Source organism: Neolamprologus brichardi, chromosome 10 (genome assembly GCF_056152115.1).
Source record: "Neolamprologus brichardi isolate AB-2024 chromosome 10, ASM5615211v1, whole genome shotgun sequence".
Lineage (NCBI taxonomy): Eukaryota > Metazoa > Chordata > Actinopteri > Cichliformes > Cichlidae > Neolamprologus > Neolamprologus brichardi.
Genome location: NC_142113.1, coordinates 13,284,791 through 13,308,536, shown reverse-complemented (window position 1 = coordinate 13,308,536; position 23,746 = coordinate 13,284,791). Strand labels below are relative to the sequence as shown.

The following is a 23,746-nucleotide window of genomic DNA, read 5'->3' as shown; positions in this document are numbered from 1 at the left end:
GTTATCTAATGATTAATTGACCTGTAATTAATAAGCTGCATTGCACAGATTGTTCCATGCTTCTCCATAGCTAGCCGTGCCAGCCACCATCTACTATTAGTAATATAATATAATTAGTAATAATGGATGAATTTGCTCTGAAACGGTTTGCTTTGCTTCAAGTAAACTAGTAAGTAAGGAAGTAAATTCATTTATAAAGAAATTTTGCATAGAAGATGTGACTGTAACAGTAGCTTCTGCACAAAATTCGCATGTGTAGCTTGAGACTATCTGAAGTGATTTTCTTTGGTTGTCTATTTAAATGACTTTCATAATTGAAAATATTACTTAACTGAACAACACATATGAATCATCCCCTGTTTCAATTTTAGGGGATGATTCATACGTGGTTTGGTAATCTGGTAAATTCAGCAAAAGCTATTTAACAATGCAGCATATTTAAACCTCGGTCAGGTTTTGTGTGCTGAAGATACCAGAATTTTGATGAAGTAACTGCGTCAGTACTGGTTTTACTAGTACGGTACTCGACATTTCCCCATCTCTCGCTTTCTCTTTCTCTCTCGCACATTCTTATTTTTTTCCACAGGCAATCACCATAACCAGACAGCATGTGTGTCTGCGTGTGGGTGCACTTGTTTGTTGATTACTTGCTAAACTTATGACAGCACAAAACTTCCAACATAGTGATAGGTTCATCGTCCTGTCAAGCAACATTTGCTATGTAAAAAAGTTACAGGGTGATTGATTTTAAATTTCTTTCTCTGTACAAGGTTAAATTTCCTCTGAAATACGTATATTCCAAAACTTTAAAAAAAAATTATGGAAAATTTGCATGTTAAGGTAACACGCAATCCATTTCAGGAGCATTACATTGCAAGATAGAACAACAATTAATAATGCATGAATTTCCAATTTTCTTGTAAAATATCACATAGTTGAAGTAACCAAAAGCTGAACATACCTGTTTGTTTGTTTGTTTGTTTTTGTTTTTTAATGAAACAAGAACTTTTCATGAGGCTTAATTAGAAAGGAAAGTTATGGCAGTGGTTTTTAAAATATACCTTCTCAATACCATAGTTTTTAATTTTGTACAAAAGAATAGAATGTTCCATTTGTGAAATTTTAAAGTAACATAGTTAAATAGTTTATAAAGAACAAAGAAAAACTGAGATACAAATACAGTACTATTGCCTTAAAAGTACTGCCCAGACAATGAGCGGCTCTGGTGGAGATCTGCACTCTCTGAGTACTTCTGGTCTTTCTCTTTTATATTGAATTGTTCACAAGCAATTGTTTTTTTTACATTTTTGATAGTTACTTGTCCTCAATAAATGGTAAGCTGCATTAACTGTTAGCGTTTGCATGTTCTCTCTGTGTTTTGTGTTTGTTTGTTTTTTCTTCTTCATCTTCATCGGTGTCCTCTTGACCAAAAACATGCGAGTTTGGTTAATTGGATGGATAAGCATGGATTTCATTAGAAGGAAAATCAATTATTTGTATCCTGTGTTATTCAAGGTAAATGCAACAGAAAAAATCATTTGAGTTTCAGAAATGTAGATAAAATAATTGATAATCTGTTGCTGTAGGGTTTGGTTAAAACATCAAAAAGAAAACAGATTTATTGCATTTATTGGTTTGTTTGGGGAACACGTCATCAAATTTGTATCATGATTTTCATCATTATCAGATGGTTAATAATTTATTTCAACAATTACGCAGAATGGTGTAATTAAGGTCAGCATCAGTAAGAAACGTGTTCCACTCGAGACAAACAAGACAAATGTCCTTCAATAACAAACTGTTCTGACCGACAGTGAGTCATTCATTTTTTTCAACTAGTCTAGTAAATCCTTGTCTTTCCTTTTCTCAGTAAGAACAAACCCCCTCTTTGTAGAAGCGAGTAAATAATCAGTGAAATGTCAACACAGCTTTGCTGCAGCTGGTAAACGTGTAATGAAATTTAATCTGCTGATTTGGTCTCGGGCAGTACTGTTGTGTTGGTTAACAATGTAACCTTAGAGAAGGAAGGTCCTGGGTTTGATTGCAGGCTGGGGCCTTTCTATGTGGAGTTTGCACCTTCTACCTCTGACTAGATGGATTCACTCTGGATGCTCCGGCTTCCCTCCCACAGTCCAAAGACACTGATGGATGGAAGATTTGGTGTTGCATTCACAATGGCAAATAAAGTAATTTTTTTTGGCTTTTCCACATTTTGTCATAAGCACAAGCTGGACATTTTGTCACCATATATATTCATATAAATTCAAATGCAGGCCAGAAAGTTACAAATGAAAAGAACCAACTCTTGCCCTTCTGAAGGTTTTATTGATTGCTTTTAACTCTTCCATCTAAAATGTTTCCTGTAATAATTACTTAAATCCTGTTTCTTAATAATAAATACATAAAGGATAAAAACATATTACTACATTGTCAATACAGATTGCATTGCATGTGATTTCTATACAGTTAGCTTTTCTATAATTACTGAATAAAAATCTTACCAATGCAATTATTGCAACATATGTTTTGACAACATTATATTTCAGCTATGTGTTATTTCACCATGCTGTACTTTTCTATATATTCTATAAATGCCATAGATATTACATCATAAGTAGATAAAATATTTGCATGCAAATTCTACATAAATAATAACAATATAATATAAATTAAATACATCAATAACAGATTGTTGTACAAATTACTGATCTTAAAAATTAGAAGTATATATGTTTTGCATCCATCTAAATTCAAAGCAGTACACATCCCCCCCCTTTGGCTTCCACATAATTAGGGTCAAGGTCATTGGGCAACTGCCCCTTCTCTCCCCAGATATTCAGCTCTCCAAACACACCAGTCTCAACCATTTCCTCCTGCCAGGGTATTGGGACGTTGCCAGACGCAAAGTCATTGTAGAACTCAGTGTCCTTGTCATCCAGGACCACACCTTTGATTGTGCTGAAGGCCCCCACATCATCAATATCTTTGGCATAGACCATTTTAGGATCGGGGACAAATGGTGGAGGTAGCATTCCTTTAGATGAAACACAAGAGATAAACAAATGAGCATCGTTTTCAATAGACACGTAATTAGGAAATACATGCGCTTGTCGATGATATTTTTTCATCACCTGCTTCTAGACGTCCCCAGTTAATGTCTTTGAAAAATGGTTGATTCTTGAGCTCTGCGCACTCGTTATTTTTGAAGCCCAGTCGTTTAGTGGGATCCTTCTCCATCAGGCCCTCGCAGATGTCTTTGCATTCTTTGCTGAATTTTGGTGTGTAAGAAACTGGATCGTTTAGAATTCTGCGAGCTACCTCGTCATTCTCGACCTGAAGAAACAACATTATATACATTTTATTAGGCACAGAGAACCGTCAAGAAGGACAAGCAGGAGAAGAGAGGATGTATGTAAAGCACCTTTTCTCCTCGCACTCTAAAAGGTCCTTTGGCAGCAATCATCTCATACACCGTGACTCCCAGAGTAAAGTAGTCCACAGAGTAATCATACTGCTTCTTCTGAAGCAGCTCTGGTGCCATGAAACCTGTATTAACATGTAACACAGTTTCACACACAATAGTCCAGAAATGCGATCTACATGTTGGTAAAGATGTTTGAGCTGGCAGCATTAACCTGAAGGCTACACTTTTTTCTCCAATATGATAGTTTTTACCCCTCAGCCCTGAAAGGCTTATGTGGGCAGATGGGCATTCACCCAAGTTTGTGAATGCACAAACCCGAGAACAAGGGAACATAAGATTTTAAAATTGATATCAAAGGTGTATCTAAGGAGGCTGATAAGTGCAACTTTATCTTCAGGTATAACAGGAGTTAAATGACTTACCTGGAGTCCCAGCATATCCAGAAGTTGTATCTTTTCCTGGTGGAAGTTCAACAGCCAGACCCAAATCTGACAGGCGGACATGTCCTAAGTAAAAAGGCTTTGATTACAGCAGTAGCATATGGACAGTTTGGACATCATTTACCTACTGGTCATTTAGGGCTTTGTGATTGGGCGCTACCTGCATGTGATTTCTCTTTAAAAAATAAAACAACAAAAAAAACCAACCCTAATCTCAGGACAGGTTTGGACAGAGATTAAAAGATTTTGGCAGTGAATTGACAATATAAACAGACAAATGGAAAACAGATTAAGCGTTGGAGACTTAATTCCTTACCTGCATCATCAAGAAGTACATTTTCTGGCTTCAGATCTCTGTATACGATTCTGTGCTGATGAAGGTGTTCCAGTCCACAGATGATCTGAGCTGTATAGAAACATGTTCTCTTCTCATCAAAACCAGGATTTTTTTCATCGACGTTGTACATGTGAAACCTGCAAGAAAGGAAATAATATTGACTTTTTTTTTACAAACTTATTTGAGGGGACTGGATCCTTCACCCATGTTAACTACAGAAACTAGCACGTCATAGCAAGTCATAGTGTTTAGGTTGATGTGTGCATATTTTTGCTGTAACTGATTTTGATCTAGCACCTTAAATCACCACCATTCATGATGGTCATAACCAGGCAAAGGTCTGTCTTGGTCTGGAAGGCATAAGCCAGCGTCACAATGAACCGACTGTGAACTTTTGCAAGGATGCGCTTCTCCACAATTGCTCCCTAAAGAGAAATTAAACATTAGCAAACATGATTAACGCAACAAAACCAAGAATGTGCAATGTCAGGAGGCCCTACATCTAATGTCAAGCCATACAGATAATTTGTATTATTTTACTTCTATAAATTAATAATAGATTGTTATACACAGGTCCATGTAAGCCAGAGAGATTCATTGCCCTTTTTCCCCCTTATATGACATTCTGTCTTACTACTGCAGGAAACCTAGAGAAGCAACAAATACTATTCATAATGGCTTTTGTACACTTCAAAGGACGCTTTGAAGGTTAACTTTCTGATTCTGATTTCTTGACACATTGCAGGTAAAGTACATAAAGCTATGTGCATGTGCAGCCTGTGCTGAGAGCAAATCAACCATTGCTGAAAACAACTGTTTAGCTGTATATGTTCATTACAACTCTGAATGCTTTCTTGACATAATGAGCCGCTTTGTGAAGTCTTAGCATTTTACCTCATAGCCTTTGCGTTTCTTCAGCCTCTTTTTGTCTAGCTTCTTGTTCGCATACATTTTGCCTGTTGCCTTTGCCTGACAAGCAAACACTTCGCCAAAACCTCCTTTACCCAGTACCCGGAAGTCCATGAACCACTCTTCATCAAACGGCTGGCTCTCCATCCATTTGCATTGAACAAAACGCAGGAAGTACATGCTGTTCTTAAAGCCATCTATGGCCACTTTTTCCAAGTGCTTGAGCAGCTCTTGTTCACTCTCCTTAAATAAGTCACCACGGACATTCTTGAGGTCTTCTTTAACTCGAATGATGGCCTTTTCCTCTAGGAAAGTGCAAAAATTCTTTGAAGCTGATTGATAGTATTTATTGACCATCATTTGAGCCTTCTGCAGTCTGTCCTTCTCCTGGCACACGACATATTCTTCAATGTCTTTCCACAGCTCTCCGGCATTTTTATGGGTTGCATCACTCTCCAGATATTGCTGGAAAAGACGCTTGCCGATGGGTTGCTTGACACACATGCTGTCAAAGGTGGTGTCTAGTGTTGCTTTCATGTGTTCACAATTTCTGATATGTGGGAGTTTCAGTCTGGCACGCATCTTTTTGTCACGCAGCGCAGCTGCTGAAGCTCCATCAATGCTGCCACGGGCTGACACATAGGCAGAGTTTGCCACTACAGTCTCCAAGCCACCGATGTCCATGGCTACACCTTTGTCTGGCAAATGAAACCAAAAATGTCATTAAAAGTGCTGATAATAAGATTTTATTACATTAAAGGGGTAGCTAATGAATATCAGTCTCTTTTGTAACACGGTCTTGAAAACTCTCATATCATTCACTACACTATATTACAATTCTGCACAATTTTAAATAAATAATAGAACCCATATTGCAAGTTGCAACCATGTTTAAAATACAAATAAAACAATGCAATGATTTTCATACATTCATAAACCAATATGCATTCACAATAGACCAAATAAAACATCAAATGTTTAAACTGAGAAAATGTACAGTTTAAGAAAAAGAAAACTGAGGCAGATATAGATTTGATGGCACATCTCTATTGTAATGCTGTAATAGATGCAGTATGCAGTTTAGGACTGTCCTACTGAAGTATGCAAGACCTTCCCCTGAAAGGACACCGTTTGGATGGAAGCATTTGTGGTGCCTTTCCAGATTTTCAAGCTGTTAATTCCATAAGCACTAATGCACCCCAGACCATCAGAAGTGCTCGCCTTTAAACTGAGAGCTGAATACAAGCTGGATGGTGCCTCCCCTGTTTACTCCAGAGAATGTGACATCCATGTTTTCCAAAAGAGAATTTCAATTTCTCTGACTACAGAACAGTTTTGCATTTCCCTTGGTCCATTTTAAATGAGCATTGGCTCAGAGAAGAAGGTTACTTTTCTGGATCATGTTCACAAATGGCTTCTTTTTTGAGTGATGGAGCTTTAACTTGAAGTGTGTTCACAGACAGTGATTTCTGAAAGTGTTTCTGAACCCAGTCAGTGCTAATGCCTTTTTTATGCAATGCTGCTGGGCCTGCAGATCACAGTAATCTAATATTTAATTTTGGCCTTGTTCCTGGCATACAGAGATATCTCTAGATTTTGAATCTTCACAATTATTCACTGAGGAACATTATTCTGAAATTGTTACACAATCTGTAGTCCTTTGCAAATCTTGGAACCTATGTCCATCTTTACTTCTGAAAAACTCTGCCTAAGATGTACTTTTTTATATCCAATCAAGTTACTGACCTGTTGCCAGTTAACCTAATTAGTTTTTCAGTGTTTAGTCAGCTGTTTCTTTTTACTACCACTTAATGTTTCAGCATTTTGTTGTTCTCGTCCTAACTCATCACGATAAGGTTGAAGTGAATCAGAATAAGTTATCTTATTCCTTTGTAAGCTGCCGGGGTAGTGTCGGAGTAGCTGTGTGCCATCTTAAATTTCAGTAAACGCTAAACAATGGTCCTAAAAATGTATTATCTGTTTCTATATCCATTTAGGTATGTTGTATGTAGGTAAGAATCATTGATGGTGAAAATATTAAAATGCTGTTATATGCTGCACCCTGCTGTTCAAATGACAAAAGTGAATGATGAGGACTTCTGACAGTGCTAAACGGGCGCTACGGCTGCATGACGATACAGTCACACAGGCAAAGGATTTCAGGGACCTGCATTTTATATAGACATAAATCTCTATATATTATAGAGTGATGTAGATGGTGTAGATTTATGTTAGGGGTAACATGAACTGCAAAATATGCTTTACGGATGCAGATATTAAAATTTCATATTAAAAGTATGATATTATTATTCCAAACATTCAATAGATTTTTTACTCTATCAATGAATAAATCTATGCTCAAGTGAAATAAGAGTTTTGAGAACGATAGAGATATTTGGTGATTTAAAAATCCAATATTCTACACCGGTTTTCTTTCACACACATGAAGCAAAAACAGATTTTGCTAACATTTGGTATGGGTTCTTATTTATTTACTCATTTATGCTCTGACTGGCTGCTCAGATTAACTCATTCTTATGCTTGTGGCGTTGCAAACATTTATGCCCTTTGGTGGACAAACTATAAAACATCAACACTCATAACACGGTTGAAGTATGTTTCTTCTTCCCTTTCTTCCTTTCATCCATCCATCCATTCGCTTCCGCTTATCCTTTCCAGGGTCGCGGGGGGCGCTGGAGCCTATCCCAGCTGTCATAGGGCGAGAGGCGGGGTACACCCTGGACAGGCCGCCAGTCTGTCGCAGGGCCTTTCTTCCTTTATTATTTTTTATTTAACGGCTATCATAAATGCTGATAACAGTACATCGGCGGCAGATAACTAACATCAATCAGTAATACCAGCTTGTTAATAAATTGAGCTCCAAATGTATTAGATGTATTTACTCTACAGTTCACGCGATTTATTTGTCTTTTGAATTAAGCTTCCTCTGTTGCTAAGTGTTCGTCCAAAACCTTTTGATTGTTCACCATCAAAGACTAAAGATAAGATTAATTCATTAAACTGTTACGTCAGACATTGTTTTATTTCTACTGAAATATATAACAAAACTTGGAAAATTTGCCCCTGCAGCTAAATGGGACAGGAAATCAAAAAGGCACGACTGGATTTGGCTTGACCTGGTACACTTCACAAATGCTGTAACACTGATGTGATACTGCTGGCTGTGTCGTAGGTATCAACACCCTCCATAATCGAATTGATCTTGGTTGCTGATACAGGGGATTTACTTATACCTCCTTGCTCTTAAACAGTTCTGTTAAGTAAATGTATGTAGCTATGCATATGAGGAAGAAACCCTGATGGTGCCAATACAAATTTTTATCTGATGGTTCTGTATAGCCACTGAATAATATTTCTGGCCCATTTAATTTTGAATGTAGCTCTTTCAGTGCTATTTATAGTTACTTTTCAGGTTTTAATTATTTTTATGCTTACAGTGGGGCAAAAAAGTATTTAGTCAGCCACCGATTGTGCAAGTTCCCCCACTTAAAATGATGACAGAGGTCAGTAATTTGCACCAGAGGTACACTTCAACTGTGAGAGACAGAATGTGAAAAAAAAAAAAATCCATGAATTCACATGGTAGGATTTGTAAAGAATTTATTCGTAAATCAGGGTGGAAAATAAGTATTTGGTCAATAACAAAAATACAACTCAATACTTTGTAACATAACCTTTGTTGGCAATAACAGAGGTCAAACGTTTACTATAGGTCTTTACCAGGTTTGCACACACAGTAGCTGGTATTTTGGCCCATTCCTCCATGCAGATCTTCTCAAGAGCAGTGATGTTTTGGGGCTGTCGCCGAGCAACACGGACTTTCAACTCCCGCCACAGATTTTCTATGGGGTTGAGGTCTGGAGACTGGCTAGGCCACTCCAGGACTTTCAAATGCTTCTTACGGAGGCACTCCTTTGTTGCCCGGGCGGTGTGTTTTGGATCATTGTCATGTTGGAAGACCCAGCCTCGTTTCATCTTCAAAGTTCTCACTGATGGAAGGAGGTTTTGGCTCAAAATCTCACGATACTTGGCCCCATTCATTCTGTCCTTAACACGGATCAGTCGTCCTGTCCCCTTGGCAGAAAAACAGCCCCATAGCATGATGTTTCCACCCCCATGCTTCACAGTAGGTATGGTGTTCTTGGGATGCAACTCAGTATTCTTCTTCCTCCAAACACGACGAGTTGAGTTTATACCAAAAAGTTCTACTTTGGTTTCATCTGACCACATGACATTCTCCCAATCCTCTGCTGTATCATCCATGTGCTCTCTGGCAAACTTCAGACGGGCCTGGACATGCACTGGCTTCAGCAGCGGAACACGTCTGGCACTGCGGGATTTGATTCCCTGCCGTTGTAGTGTGTTACTGATGGTGGCCTTTGTTACTTTGGTCCCAGCTCTCTGCAGGTCATTCACCAGGTCCCACCGTGTGGTTCTGGGATCTTTGCTCACCGTTCTCATGATCATTTTGACCCCACGGGATGAGATCTTGCGTGGAGCCCCAGATCGAGGGAGATTATTAGTGGTCTTGTATGACTTCTTGTATGTATTAACATGATAACTCAGAGACGGGAGAGGAAGTCATGACAGTATTTCAAATTTGGTCAAAAGTTGAATCAATGTTACAAATATTTGGTGCTTACCTGGTAAATTTCTTGAACCGACACAGATGTACGCCGCAACTTAGCTCGTAGAAGCAAACAACTGGAAGAAAGTAATTTTAATGTATCATGTGACAGTTGAGCAAATCTCATTAATGGATTGGATTTATATAGCGCTTTTCAAGGCACCCAAAGCGCTTTACAATGCCACTATTCATTCACACACTGGTGGAGGCAAGCTACGGTTGTAGCCACAGCTGCCCTGGGGCAGACTGACAGAAGCGAGGCTGCCATATCGCGCCATCGGCCCCTCTGGCCAACACCAGTAGGGTAAAGTGTCTTGCCCAAGGACACAACGACCAGGACAGAGAGCCCAGGGATCGAACCGGTTACAGATACACCTCCCAACCCCCTGATCCACGGTCGCCCCCATTTTGCGTTAAAAGCAATAACTATTGTCACAATCAAAAAATGCACAATGGTTATTTAAAAAAAAGATTTTACTTTATACCTAGGTACATGATGAACTCCAACTTACCTTGTTTTAAAGCAGCAAATTAAATCAGAGCTTGAGGCCAACAAATTAAATCCAACTGAACGGCATCCAACGTATATTTTCCTACTATTTTACCTGTTTGCCTTCTATTAATTAGAATATAAGCACTAATGTACAGCTCTGGCCTGTCGGTGTCTTGAATAAACCTGCTCTCTCCTCCTCTCGTCACTGTGTGATGTGTTGGACAGATCAGTGTTTCAGGTTAAGGTTTACTTTGCACCTGAAATCCTCCTTGCTGGTGAGGATTACACCCTGACATTATTGGAGTGGGCAACTTGGCAGAAGCCACTGGTGAGTATTGGGATGAGCATTTCAGACTATATTGTTATTTATAACTGTCCTATTTTCCTTGCATCATTACAAATTTCACAACAACAACACGGTGTATTGATTGGCAGAAGAAGCAGGCTGGAGAGAAATAAAATGGATTATCTCCTCGGGGTGTATGCGAGAGCAAAACACTGCAGCATTTGTTAATGCAAACTTTGAGGAATGTTATTTCTGTATGACTTTAGCTTCATCAGTAAACGGGATTTATACTCATTATGTATGTGAATTCAGATCTTTGCAGAAGCATTTTAATGCGCTCGAACAGGTGAGAAAGAGATTATGTGGGCACATGGCAGGTGATAGGATTTGGCAGGTTGTTGGAAATGGAGAAGAAGGATTTAGATTATCTACCTAAAGAGGACAGAATAAATAATGAGTTGCTTGCACAGTGTAGCTGTTGGGAATATCGCCTTTGATTGAGCAGAAAAGTCAGTGTACATTGTACATAGTTGTGTGTTGTAATACTATTCTTGTAATGTTGACTTAAAAATTAAATGTGACATAATTCATTCGTTAAAGTTAAATGCTCTAGCCAACAAGTACATTTACTCAACTACACATTCATTACATTATGGGACTGCAAGCAGTTGCATTTCTTTTATTACAAAAGTATTTAATATCAATATAAAAACTGTTACAATATTGATCTTTGTGCCAAGAACAAATAAATGCATTCAGCCTTCCAAAAGCATAATTTTTTAATTGTTAATTTTTTGCATTATATGGGTGTGGCCCTTCATCCCTTTATTTGATAAGATAAGCAGAGAGGAATTTTTACAGTTCACGATCTGATGTGGTGGCATAGTGCAGCCACCACAGCACTAGTTCTGTCCGACTATATAGTGGCTCAATAAAGAAATAACAGTAATAACAGAAATTCTGGGCCTGTTTGGCTGTTTTAAGTCTCACTGTGTGCATCAAAACGCACTTGGCACAAATCCTATTTAAAAGGCATTGAAGTGAAACCATTTTTACTGTCACGTCTAATCCAGCTCTGTGATGAAAAACAAACAAACCCACCGACCCAGATGGGGACGTTAATCAAATTAGTCCAAAGACCGTGACAGTCGAGAGGATCTGACCACTATGTTTTTATCTGTGAAATCAAAGTTGATGTCACAGAAATTATAATCATCTGGGAAAAACATCCGTCTTATCCGGCTTTTATGCTCATTCTTCCATCGTCCTGTCACGAGACAATTTGATCAACTACAATATATTCAATATTCAATACTACAATAAGACCATTTAATTAATTTTGTGTTAAGATCTCATTATATTTGCAGTGCACACGCTTTGGAGCTGTTAGAATATTCGTGATCCTCACGCAGCTGAGCAGTAAGTGTTCTTCATCTGATTAAACAGAGACGGGGTTAAAAACAGCAGTGGAAGTCACTGTTCTATCTCACGCAGTAATCTCTAATTGAGCTCAGCGGAGCTGCCCTGGTTACCTGGTGTTTCTAACTTTAACTCAATGACACACATTTTACAGTGAGGTCAGGGTCCTCTGTGCAGCAAACACAGATTTACCTTAATCTGTGTTTGCTGCAAAAATTCTAAAATGTAAACATATAAGTCAAAAGAGGATTTACATCCTGTAATGTCATTAAATATGTTGCCTAAAGTGTTCACTCAGCCATCCAAATCATTGAATTCAGGAGTTCCAATGTCTTCCATCAGTCACGTGGGCATGCACACTGCTCCAGGATCAGTGAATGCTGAGGTGCATAGTGTGTAGAAGTCACTAACTTTCTGAAGAGTCAATCACTACAGACCTTCAAACTTTATGTAACCTTCAGATGAGCTCAAGAACATTGCATAGAGAACTTCATGGAGTCTGTTTCCATTAGTATTTATTTATTTATATAGCACATTTAATTACAACAGGAATGTTGACCAAAGTGCTGTACAAGAATACAAAATACTTAGTAAAATAACCTATAATATTGATACCAAATATCAAATATGAATTAACAAATAACTCTGATGCTGTATTAAAAGCCAGTAAATACAAATGTAAATACAAATTTAAATAAGATTTAAAAAGATTGACAGTAGAAGCCTGTATGATGTGTAGGGGTAAATTATTCCACAGCTTAGGCGCTACAACTGCAAATGCTCGATCGCCCCTATGAACCAGCCTCAACTTTGGTGTGGCTAAAAGCAAAAGATATAGTGAAGCAGCTATATCACCAAGCACAATGTTTCAGATGCAGTGGTGTAAAGCATGCCGCCAAAAGCCTCTAGAGCAGTGGAGATGTGTTCTCTGGAGTGATTAATCGTGCTTCTTCGTCTAGCAATCTGATGGATAGGTCTGTGTTTGGCGTTTGCAATAAGAACGGTACTTGTCAGAATGCATTGTGCCGAGTGTAAAGTTTGGTTGAGGGGAGATTATGGTGTAGGATTGTTTTTCAGGAGTTGGGCTCAGCCCCTTAGTTTTAGTGAAAGGAACTCTTTCACAAGACATTTTGGATAATTTCATGCTCCCAGAAAAATTCCCATAAACACTCCTAAACCTTGTGAAAGAAAGACTTGAAGCTGTTATGCCTGCAAAGGGTGGGGCACATCTTATTAAACCCTATAGAACCTATAGATTAACAATGGGATGCCACTCAAGTTTATATGCGGCAGACAAGCAAGTACTTTTGGAAATATAGAGTACATTTAGAATGGATGGAAACCTTTCTTTTAGTTGTTTTTTTATACTTTATTGATCCCCGTGGGGAAATTCCTCTCTGCATTTAACCTATTCACTCAGTGAAGCAGTGGGCAGCCACTGGGCGCCCAGGGAGCAGTGTGTAGGGACAGTACCTCAGGGTAGCTGTTCAGGGAAACAGCTTTCAGTTTGGTGTATCTGACATACTATAGTATGATAAACCTTCTGAGTTCTGAAGACATGGATATTAACCAGAGCAATGACCTTAGTGATAGACACTATTTGAAGAAGCATTAAGATAAAGTCAAAAAAGTTGGCTTGAAGTTCTTACAGATTTATTGCCAATAATATAACACGTACACAAGTGTTCACAGCCTTTGCCACTCAGATGTATCCTGTTTATACGGATCATCTGACAATTATTTCTACAAGCTAACTGCAGTCCACTTGTGGTAAATTCAGTTGGTTAAACATTAGTTGGTAAATGCACATACCTGTCTATATAGGGTCCTATCGTTGACAGTGTATGTTAGAGCACCAACCAAGCCATGACGTCCAAGGAACTGCCTGTAGACCTCAGAGACAAGATTGTATAGAGGCATTAATCTGGGGAACTGTATGAAAAAAAAATTCTGCAGCACTGAAAGTTCCAATGAGCACAGTAGCCTCTATCATCCACAAATGAAAGAAATTTGTAACCACTAGGTCTTTTTCTAGAACTGGCCTCCCAGCCAAACTGAGCAATTGAGGTAGATTGCTCTGAGATTGATTTCTGTTGTTTTAGTGTAACACTGGGGGCTGTGGGAGCACTGCAGTTTCAAATTCCTGTGTATGACCTGTACAAATGGTTTTTAACAGTAAAGCTGACTTTGACTTTAGGAAGGACCTGTATTGGGGAGGCAACTAAGAACCTCATGGTCACTCTCACAGAGCTCCAGCATTGCTCTGTGGAGAACCTTGCAAGGCAACTGATGGACTCTCAGACCACAATAAACAAAATATGGTTGGACGAAACAAGGATCCAATTCTTTTTCCTGGCCAATATCATCCCAGCACCACATCTCCATCTACAGTGATGGCAGCATCATTCTGTGGGTATGTTTTTGTTTTGTTTTTTAGCCACAGGAACTGTGAGGAAAAATGTCAAGGTTGGAAAAAGGAAGGGAAAAGACCACAGAGTGGGTCAAAGTTCATCTTCAAACCACCTTAAACACACAGAAATAATAACAAAGGAGTGGCTTTGCAACCAGAGCCCAGATTTGAACCCGACTGAACATCTTTGGAGAGATCTCAAAATAGCTGTGGAACAACGCTTGAGAGGTTCTGCAAAGAAGAATGGGAGAAACTGCCAAGCTTGTAGCATCATACTATTTTTTTTTTAAAAAAAAAAAGAGTAATTGATGCTTCAACAAAATATTGAACAAAAAAATCTGAAATTAACTGTTAACTGTGTATTAGGTCAGTGTTTCCCAACCACCTTGCCGCGAAATGATCAGGTGTGCCGTGGAAGATTATCTGGTTCCACCTTAGTGTAAGTAATCGGCGTGAATAACGGGCAGAACAATTACATTCTCTTCCACTAGAGGGCAGTGTAACTACCTTCTCTAATTAAATGGGTTGGCAACTTGCAGTAAAACAGAAGAAGACGAAGAATTAAAAAGTCACTCTGTGAGATGACGCAGTGCATAATAGCAATAGATAAAATAGGAAAAAGTAGTCCGTCTGACCTGCGTCCTGGAGAAAGTTCCAACCCAGGTGAAGGCCCTTGCATGAGTAGTGTTCAGAAGAAAGCAAAAAGGTATACTGTGGGGACAAACCGAGCCAATTCCGCTATACCTCGTGTGCTGGAAAAAATTATCAATATGCTTTTTGTGACATTTTTGTTTGGTGGTGTGCCGTGTGATTTTTCTAATGTGAAATATGTGCCGCGACTCCAAAAGGTTGAGAAACACTGTCTTAGGTAATAGTTCCTATTTTTTCCTTTTAATTGTGGCTGGATGCAAGTAGCTCTGATAGGATTTATCCAAAAACTATCACATCGGGTAATTCAAAACAATGGGTGAACTGGTCATCTGGTCGATCCAATCTAGCACCAGCAATCGTTGATCCAATCACGTCTGTCTATTGTGACTGTTGTTAACCGAGCACAAAGATTAAGGACCAAATTCATTGGCTGAGCAGAGACGCGTTACATGAACTGCGTAGCACGCACCTGTGGCAAGCCCATACGCACCAGTAGAATCTCTAACGTGAGATGTTTAGGGGCCAGAAAAAGTGTACGATGAAATTTAAAGGCAGCAACATGCAACTGATGGATAGATATTTAACTAGTATGGTGGTAACTAATAGGGTATTTAACAGCATTCTGTTTTGTTTAATGTCCATTTATTTTATTTTAATTTCACTGCGCATTTATAAATCTCCAAATGGTTGTTGTCGTGTATAAAAAATAATTGGTAGCACGGGTGAATATGATTTCACGGAACAGAGAAATAAAATGAAATCACGCATAAGTTGAAATTCTCTAAATACCGCAATTGGATATGTCTGCTTTGTTGCTGCCTTCAGCAGATGAGCGATTTTTCTTATTTCGTGTATCGAAATTTTGAGATTACGAGGCGCATTGAAGTACTCTTATGTCTTCCTTGTATTGTACTCAGCTGTCGTGGTTTGTACGGATGTACTGTATGTGGGAGGGGGTAGCTGCTTAGCAAAAGTCCAGGGATGTGAAAGACGAGACAGACTGGAGGCCGGTCTCAAGCGTACATCTGTCGTCCCGTCGGTGGTCACTCGGTCGGTCTGTCGCGATGGATTTCGTGCTGAGCGGAGTGGCGGCATGCGGCGCTTGTGTGTTCACCAACCCGCTGGAGGTCGTCAAAACTCGCATGCAGCTTCAGGGAGAGCTAAAGAGCCACGGATCCTATCATGTTCATTATCGCAACGTCTTCCACGCTTTTTATACTATCGGCAAAGTGGAAGGACTAGTGGGATTACAGAAAGGATTAGTACCCGGGCTATGCTATCAGTTTTTTATGAATGGAGTCAGGCTCGGGTCGTACGCCATCATAGAGTCCTCGGGTTACATCCACACCAATGGAAGGGTCAGCGCTGTCAAAACCACAGTAGCAGGGGCTATGGCTGGAGTGGTGGGAGCTGTGATGGGCAGCCCCATATACTTGGTCAGTAGCTGGCTTTGCCCACTTGCCTTGTGAAAAGTTATTCAGGCGTGACCTTAAAGTGAACTGTGACTTTCACCTGTGGTCAATGGTAAACTTAAATTGTCTCCACTGACAGGTGAAGACTCACCTGCAGAGCCAGGCCACTTCCTCAATCGCGGTTGGTCATCAGTACAAGCACCAGGTAACCTGAGAAAGTGAATGTGTGAATATGAGTGGGAGGCATCAACAGTGTCCTAAAATGCTGCTCGTCTTCACCACAGGGGATGACTCACGCCCTGGTTGCCATCTACAGAAATCATGGCATTCTGGGACTGTGGAGGGGCTCTAGCGCTGCAGTGCCGAGGGTCAGCGTGGGGTCGGCCGCTCAGCTCTCCACCTTCTCCTCCTCCAAGGAGCTCGTCATTGACCTGCAGGTTGGTGTGTGGTTCAATTTGCTTTTGACATGAAAATGAGGTAGAAGGCGGCTCACAGAGGGAGTTTTGTTTCTTCACTACTCCACCATGTGTGCATATTTTCCATATGTCCACACTGTTTAAAATAAACATGACTGGTTTTTAGAGTCTGCTTGTATAGTGAGTGTTGGTTGGGTAACACATCTGAACGCTCCGTATTTACATTCTTGTCTAATTACAAGACCAAATCAGAACTAGAGGCTTGAGAAGGTGATTTACAGTCAGTAGCTGTTTACAGGCTCCTAAAGCACCCACTGTAGCACTGACAAAGCACTCTGTATTCCACTCCTCTGGAATGGAAATTCAACACCTTTTATTGGCCCCCTGTTGAAAACACGAGGCTTGCATAACTAGAGCATCAGTCTGCATGATGTAAATCAGTGACCCAGCTCTAGTTTAAAAAAAGAGTTCCTTAATAAGACATTCCCCAAAAATTATATTAGCAAAAATCCTTACATTTGTGTATACTTTTAATTTACTACTTCCTTGATTTGGCTGACTTACTTTACGCTGTCCCAACTGGTTGGTTGTGTGAGTAAAGATGGAGGTGGACTTGAACATACCTCCCATCATCTCAGCCATTACTTCATGCATAATTAGCTTTATTAAACCAAAGAAGAAGAACTTTGTATTTAGAATAGAAAAGAATAAAATTGCCCTTTGTTGTCATTGCACGTGTACAGCAAAATTGTGGGTGGTCCAAATTAACTGTGCCAGAATAAAATAACTAAAAATGGAAAAAACTGGAAAAATTTATACAATCAAGAGCGATAGCTGAACTTCTATGACAGTCTAGACTATGACTTTTTTTGGGTGTTATTGTGGTCATTGGGCAATATATTGTCTTTCTTTCCTGTCCTCGTCAGTGAGTCATGCTTTCCGTCTTTCACAGTGTGCTTCATAAGGATGGACAAATTGGCTAATGATTTCAACCAGATGGTGGGAACTGAAGCGGTACATGCGGTTTTGGATTTTTCAAAAAATAGAAGAGACAAAATTATTGCCGTAGAGTTATAAAAAAAATGCTGACATGCTAGATTTTGAGTCAGAACATTGCAAGGTGTTGTGCAAAGCTCCCTCCATCATATCGGTTGTGCTACAGCCGGGCTGACACTATGCATTAGACAGCTCTCTTCCATCATCATCAAATACCAAATAAGGAGATATCTTTGGGGAGTCCAGAAATTTCAGCTTGAAACATCAAATAGTTTCTAGATATTTGTTTAAAGGGTGTGCTTAAATATGGGACTGTAAAGAATAGCTTTATTATATTGGATGGTAAGAAAGACAAGTGAAAATGTCAGGCTTTTGTCTTTACCTGCTTTTGAGAAACTCGTGTTGAAGATCGCCTCAGATTTCAAAGTGTGACAAAACTTTGAAATGTATCGACGGACGATTTTTAAATTACAATATGTGTTAAACAAATAAAATTTTATATATCCAAACGTTGGGCTGTATTAGCAGGTGAATCGGAAGGTGCACGGTAACTTCAGATGGAATGACCTCGATAATAATGGAGCCTCCTTCCTCTGGTTCGCTGCACGTAACCGTGCAATTATGAGGAGTTAAAATTAGAAGTGACTGCACTACATTCCTCTACTTCTACTCTACTTCTACTGCAACTGCAGGCCCACGTGTGCACGGGCTCCTGTCCATCCTGTAATATTATTTTCTTCTGTTGCCAAGGTGTTTCCAGCGAACAGCTGGCTGGTGGCCCTCAGCGCCGGCATGATCAGTAGTGTGGTGGTGGTGCTGGCTATGACTCCTTTTGATGTGGTGAGCACGCGGCTCTACAACCAGCCCGTGGATCATTTGGGCAAGGTGAGCACAGGGGCCAGACTGGGGAAGTATGAAGTGAAGGGAAGATCCTAGCTCATGGCGTGGTTGATATGTTTTCATTGTATCCATCCTCTGTGAATCCCCCATTGTGTCATCTCCCATTTGTGTGGGAGAAATTGTTGGTCACTTGGCTCCAGGTTTAGACAAGAAAGATTGCTTGAACAAAAAAACAAGGTGGATGTAGAACAAGAACAATCATTCTCTTGTTTTTTAGGGTCAGCTCTATAAAGGATTCACTGACTGCTTTTCCAAAACCCTGAAGAAGGAGGGATTGACGGGGCTTTACAAAGGCCTGGGAGCGTCTTATTTCCGACTCGGTCCACACACCATTCTTTCGTTGTTTTTCTGGGATGAACTGCGCAAATTCTACCAGCCGTTCAGATAACACCCGGGACGAAGACACTGGAAAATGAGTAACTCAATACGTTCTGAGTGCAGAAGGTTAAACGAATCGTCGTTTAATGAGTTTATGATTATCCGGTGGATGGTAACACCTGAAGGTGTTCTAGAGCAAAGGTAATGTTTTACACTCCAGTTAAAAAAACACTTTAGAGTCAAATGTGTCAAGAGTGAGGGTAAAAATGTTAAATTATTGAGCTGCTGAAGGATATATTGACTGCACTTGTCACATAGAACCATACAGTATGCTGTTTATTATTATTATTTTTATTCTGTGTGTTTGGGAATTAGGAAAATCTGATCGTGATACAAATTTCTTGCAGCAGCCTTGTGCTTGTTTTCAGGTGATGAAGAGTATTCTATACTGTAGCAACATAGTTAATCATTTTGGCCTTGAGCAATTTCCCTCAAGCAACTTTGCCTTTGACTCATTAAAGCCAATGAGAACCAGTTGATATCTCACTCACCAGTGAGTCAGCTGGTTGCAAAACCAAAACTTCTTTAAACTCTTTTTAGGTCTATGTGGAGTTTCCTAAACTTTCTAAAGACTGCAAACATGCCAGGCTCAAGTTTTGTGAACTGTATATAATTGAGTCTTGAGTTTGAGTAGGTCAAATGCATCCTAGAATATAGTTACTGTCAAACAGTATGTGGAGAAAAATGTTTCCCAGCCTTACAAAAGGATAAATATGTAATGTGGTTAAAGGCAACTCTTGGACAAAGGCTTTGTTTCAAAATGACGTCTGCAGCAGACAGATTTCCTCTTTGGGTGAAGAAAGAAAACTCCACTAACATGAAATATTTTAGGCCTCACAAACCAAAGCGAGTATCCAGTGGATCTGCCAAAAAAAAAGGATGTGAAAGGCAATGCCCTCCCTAAGCACGTGGTACTGTACAATAACAGGAGCCGTTACTCTTCAATTAATTATTGCCATGAGTTAGAAACCTTACTGCTGCTGTGCTAAAATGTCTTGGTTAAGCAAAAATCTGTTGGTGAAGCTAGTTGGTGAATAGTGTGCCTTAATAAACCTTTAGGAATAAAAACAGTCCATTTTAATATGTTACAGACGGGACGTTTATCAGCTCGTCCATTGACTCCGTGTGCTTGAGTTTTGGTTCTATGAAGTGTTCATAATTGAACCCAACAGTCAGATTACCATGAAATAGAAACTGTTGGTAACATTTTGAAGTTCCACAAAACTTTGTGGATTTTGATGCTTTCTTAATAAGTGTAGGATGCCCATGATTTTATTTATATGAGCATTATTAGTTATTCCCGACCACCTTTGAATGCAACAGCACAATGTGACATGTAAAAAATGTACTGTAGCTCTACGAATAGAGTTCCCTGAAGTTTGTGACAGAAGGCAGGAAACTGTTATTTAAGTTTATTAAATATTATGAAGTCTTGAACTTTAAAAGAACTGAGTTTTGGCAATTTTTCTGTTTTTAAATGTGTTTTTCTTGATATAATTGTGCTCATTTGTTCTTTGTATATGATTCCTTATGGAGTTTGGCGTTTTTTTTGTAAGGGAACATGATTTTTTATTTTAGTTTAATTGTTAAGGTGGTATTGATAGGTGTACTAGGCAGCAGTACGGCATATCCAAATACTGATGGAACAATTTTAGGGTGGATCAAAATATAATGGTACTGTGGTCTTTGCATGGAACCCAAAGGGAACATGGATTCTTCCACATCTGTCACTTCAGTGGTTTCATGAGACTTCTGTCAAACAAAAGTTGTGCCAAAAGTTATGTCATTAACAATTACCAATCCAGCTCAAATTTATTACACCGCAGTTTAATACCTTAGCTTTTAGTTACGATAAAGTCAGATTACAGCAAACTGAGCTGTTTGAATGCAAACTTTTCTCTACAGTCTCAGTAAATAGAAAGATTAGTTGATAGTTTTAGGAATAAAAACTTTAGAATTGATACAGAGGCCTTGGAAAGGGAGTGACTTGATGCTCAAACACTATAAATGAAAAAAAACCCCGTATATTTGTATCTAGAGCAGGGCGATATGACCAAAAATATTTATCACGATATAGATTTGAAAATTTGCAATAACAATATAGCTGACGATATAATTGACACTAGACAAAATACTTTACAACTCCACAACTTTATTAGTGCAAAAAAAACCATCAATGTATTTTCACTTAAACAAGCAGCTGTTTTTTTTATCTGCATTGAAGTTATATAAAAACATAACAGTGTGAATGTAAATTCCTTGCTGACAGTTTAACCAAAAGGCGTTTCCAGTGGAAATTGGCTGACATATCCTCAGCATAACCATGTATAATTTCCACAAAACTTAAAAAGAGGTTATACACACGCAATATGGTAATATTATGTCAAAGCACAGTACGTATTACTCCGCGAGGCTCCTGCCTACGATAGCCGTAATGCTCCAACAATCCATCAAGCGGTGCGGGTTCGTAGCTTAGCAAAGTCGTACTGAAACATTTGACAGATTTTCGAGCGCCGTGTACCACATAAAATCATTTCGAGGTCAGTAAACACAACCAGAATTCAAACATAAGGCACACGGGATTATAAGGGGCACTGTCGATTGTCAGAAAAATCAAAGGTGATTTTAAGTGTGCCGTATTTTCCAAAAAACACGGTAATAACGACGGCCCGCTAGCACGCTCTACCAAAAATAGTGCTTTGTTGTGTATCTGACGGACGAAAGCTAAACCAGTTCCACACCACTGAAGTTGCAGCATTTTTACAAACCAATTCTGGTTCATCCGTTTCATTCAACAATCCGCTTTCGCCCTTCTCATTCCCCGTCGCCTTTTTCACCATGTGCGTATGAAAACAAAGGCACTGCGCATGCGCATTTTACCCATATTCTATCGCGATATTTCATTTTCTTGTCGTTGCCCAACATTACACCGGTATTACCATGAACGGGATGATATGGCCCAGCCCTATTTGTATCAACACTTTTGTTTGGAAGTCTTTCAGCTCATTTCTCTGTGTCTCTATTATACGATATTTGCCAAAGTTTAAACCTCATGACAGTTCTAAAAGTTATGTGTTATCGGTCATTTCATGGAGCAGCTTGGTTCCATTTCATGAATGTTAGAAAATAATTTTACAACATGGTTCTTTGATATGTGGGATGGAAGTGAAGAGCAAATAAACTCAGACTTTTATTGTCCAACATTGTGGTGGTTTCTCACTTTGTTCAACAGTGTTGAAAATGTCAAATTTCCTGTGTGTTATTCTCAAACTTTACTGCACATGTCTTGTAGTACATTTATTTCATTTTCAAGATTTCCCACCGTTGAGCATCAGCTAGCTGGAGTTTCTTTTCCTTAAAGAGATGAACTCATGGGGCCGTCTTCTCACCGCTACATTGAAGAACTGGTAAAGTGATGAAGTTTCCCATCAGCTGGTAGAGAACAGAAAGTTCTGGACAAAATTTCTTAAATGACAACATTGCCCTGCTTGGCAGGTGACTTAACAGGACTTATGAAGAAGTATGCTAACGTTTTCTAATTGGTAATGTTACAGTAGTTATTACTGGATATTTTTTTCTGCGTGACTTTCTTTGTGCATGACTGGATGTTAGTTGCACCTCCAACTGGAAGTTAAGGTTAACTGTTCTGTGAATGCCTGATATCATAGTTATGAAAATCACCTGTGTCAACCTGCAATGTGACTCCTACTGCAGGAAGTAGAGATAATTATGTGTACACATATAAAAAGGGCCTTTGGCATAAGGATGACTGAAGGTGGCGTGTCTTTAATACTGTACACGTTTACAAAAAATGACTGAGAAAAACAGTTGACCAATATTTCACAGTTACACAATACTGTGCAAAAGTTCATGACAACCCTTATTTCTTCATATTTTACTAGCGAAAATCAGGAACTCACATGAAAATCCAGTGTAAAAAGCAAAAATAGAGTTTGTACAATTCTAACCTCGTCCATACATACTGATGATCTAAACTAAATAGAATATCGAATTTGATTTCATCTCTTCATAAGACCTGCTGCCACTGATTTTTAGTCCAGTCCTTGTGTAGTTTTGGATACTTATCACATGCAGAACTAAAAATGTAATCTACATGATACAGTGCCCATGCAATAAAATAAATATAGGAGAAACGTCCCGCCCTCTGAAAGATCGAATTAATGAACACAGATGTTCGATCAAAAGGATTGATCTAACCAGCCCTGTTGCAAGACACTTCAATGATAAACATCCAAATTCACCATTATTGTTTCTATGCATTGAAGCCATTAAACTAAACCAAAGAGGTGGTAATAATAATTTTATCCAGAAAAAAAAGAAGCATTTTGGATATTTCACTTTAAGAGTCTGCACCCTATGAGGATATTTCTATCAATGAGTTTTTGTGAACTGAACCCTTTTTTTTATTTTTTATGTTTTTATTCTAATTTTATCAGTTAAATTATTCTCGCATGGGTAATGTTTATTTAATTAATTTTATTTATTTTTTTCAGCCAAAGGAGTAGCATTCTAGACATCTCATCTTAAGTCTACATTTTAACTCTACATTTTAGAGATTTTACATTTTAGAGACATAAATTAGGACCTTTTAACAAATGTGTTCCTA

The 23,746-nt window shown here is 39.0% G+C and overlaps 2 protein-coding genes across 2 annotated transcripts; one reads left to right on the top strand and one right to left on the bottom strand.

Moving 5' to 3' along the window:
* Positions 1 to 2,750: 2,750 nt before the first annotated feature.
* Positions 2,751 to 5,800, bottom strand: grk1b (G protein-coupled receptor kinase 1 b). The gene is made up of 7 exons (XM_006802200.2): positions 5,096 to 5,800; positions 4,499 to 4,626; positions 4,181 to 4,338; positions 3,847 to 3,930; positions 3,422 to 3,546; positions 3,132 to 3,333; positions 2,751 to 3,034 (listed from the first exon to the last, which is right to left on the bottom strand). Exons 1-7 carry the CDS (start codon positions 5,792 to 5,794, stop codon positions 2,751 to 2,753), a joined length of 1,680 nt encoding a protein of 559 aa, XP_006802263.2. The 5' UTR covers positions 5,795 to 5,800.
* Positions 5,801 to 15,935: 10,135 nt separating this feature from the next.
* Positions 15,936 to 22,312, top strand: slc25a35 (solute carrier family 25 member 35). Its single transcript, XM_006802199.3, has 5 exons — positions 15,936 to 16,453; positions 16,569 to 16,634; positions 16,714 to 16,866; positions 18,592 to 18,726; positions 18,959 to 22,312. The coding sequence occupies exons 1-5, from the start codon at positions 16,082 to 16,084 to the stop codon at positions 19,127 to 19,129; spliced, it is 897 nt and encodes a 298-aa protein (XP_006802262.1). The 5' UTR covers positions 15,936 to 16,081; the 3' UTR covers positions 19,130 to 22,312.
* Positions 22,313 to 23,746: the final 1,434 nt, after the last annotated feature.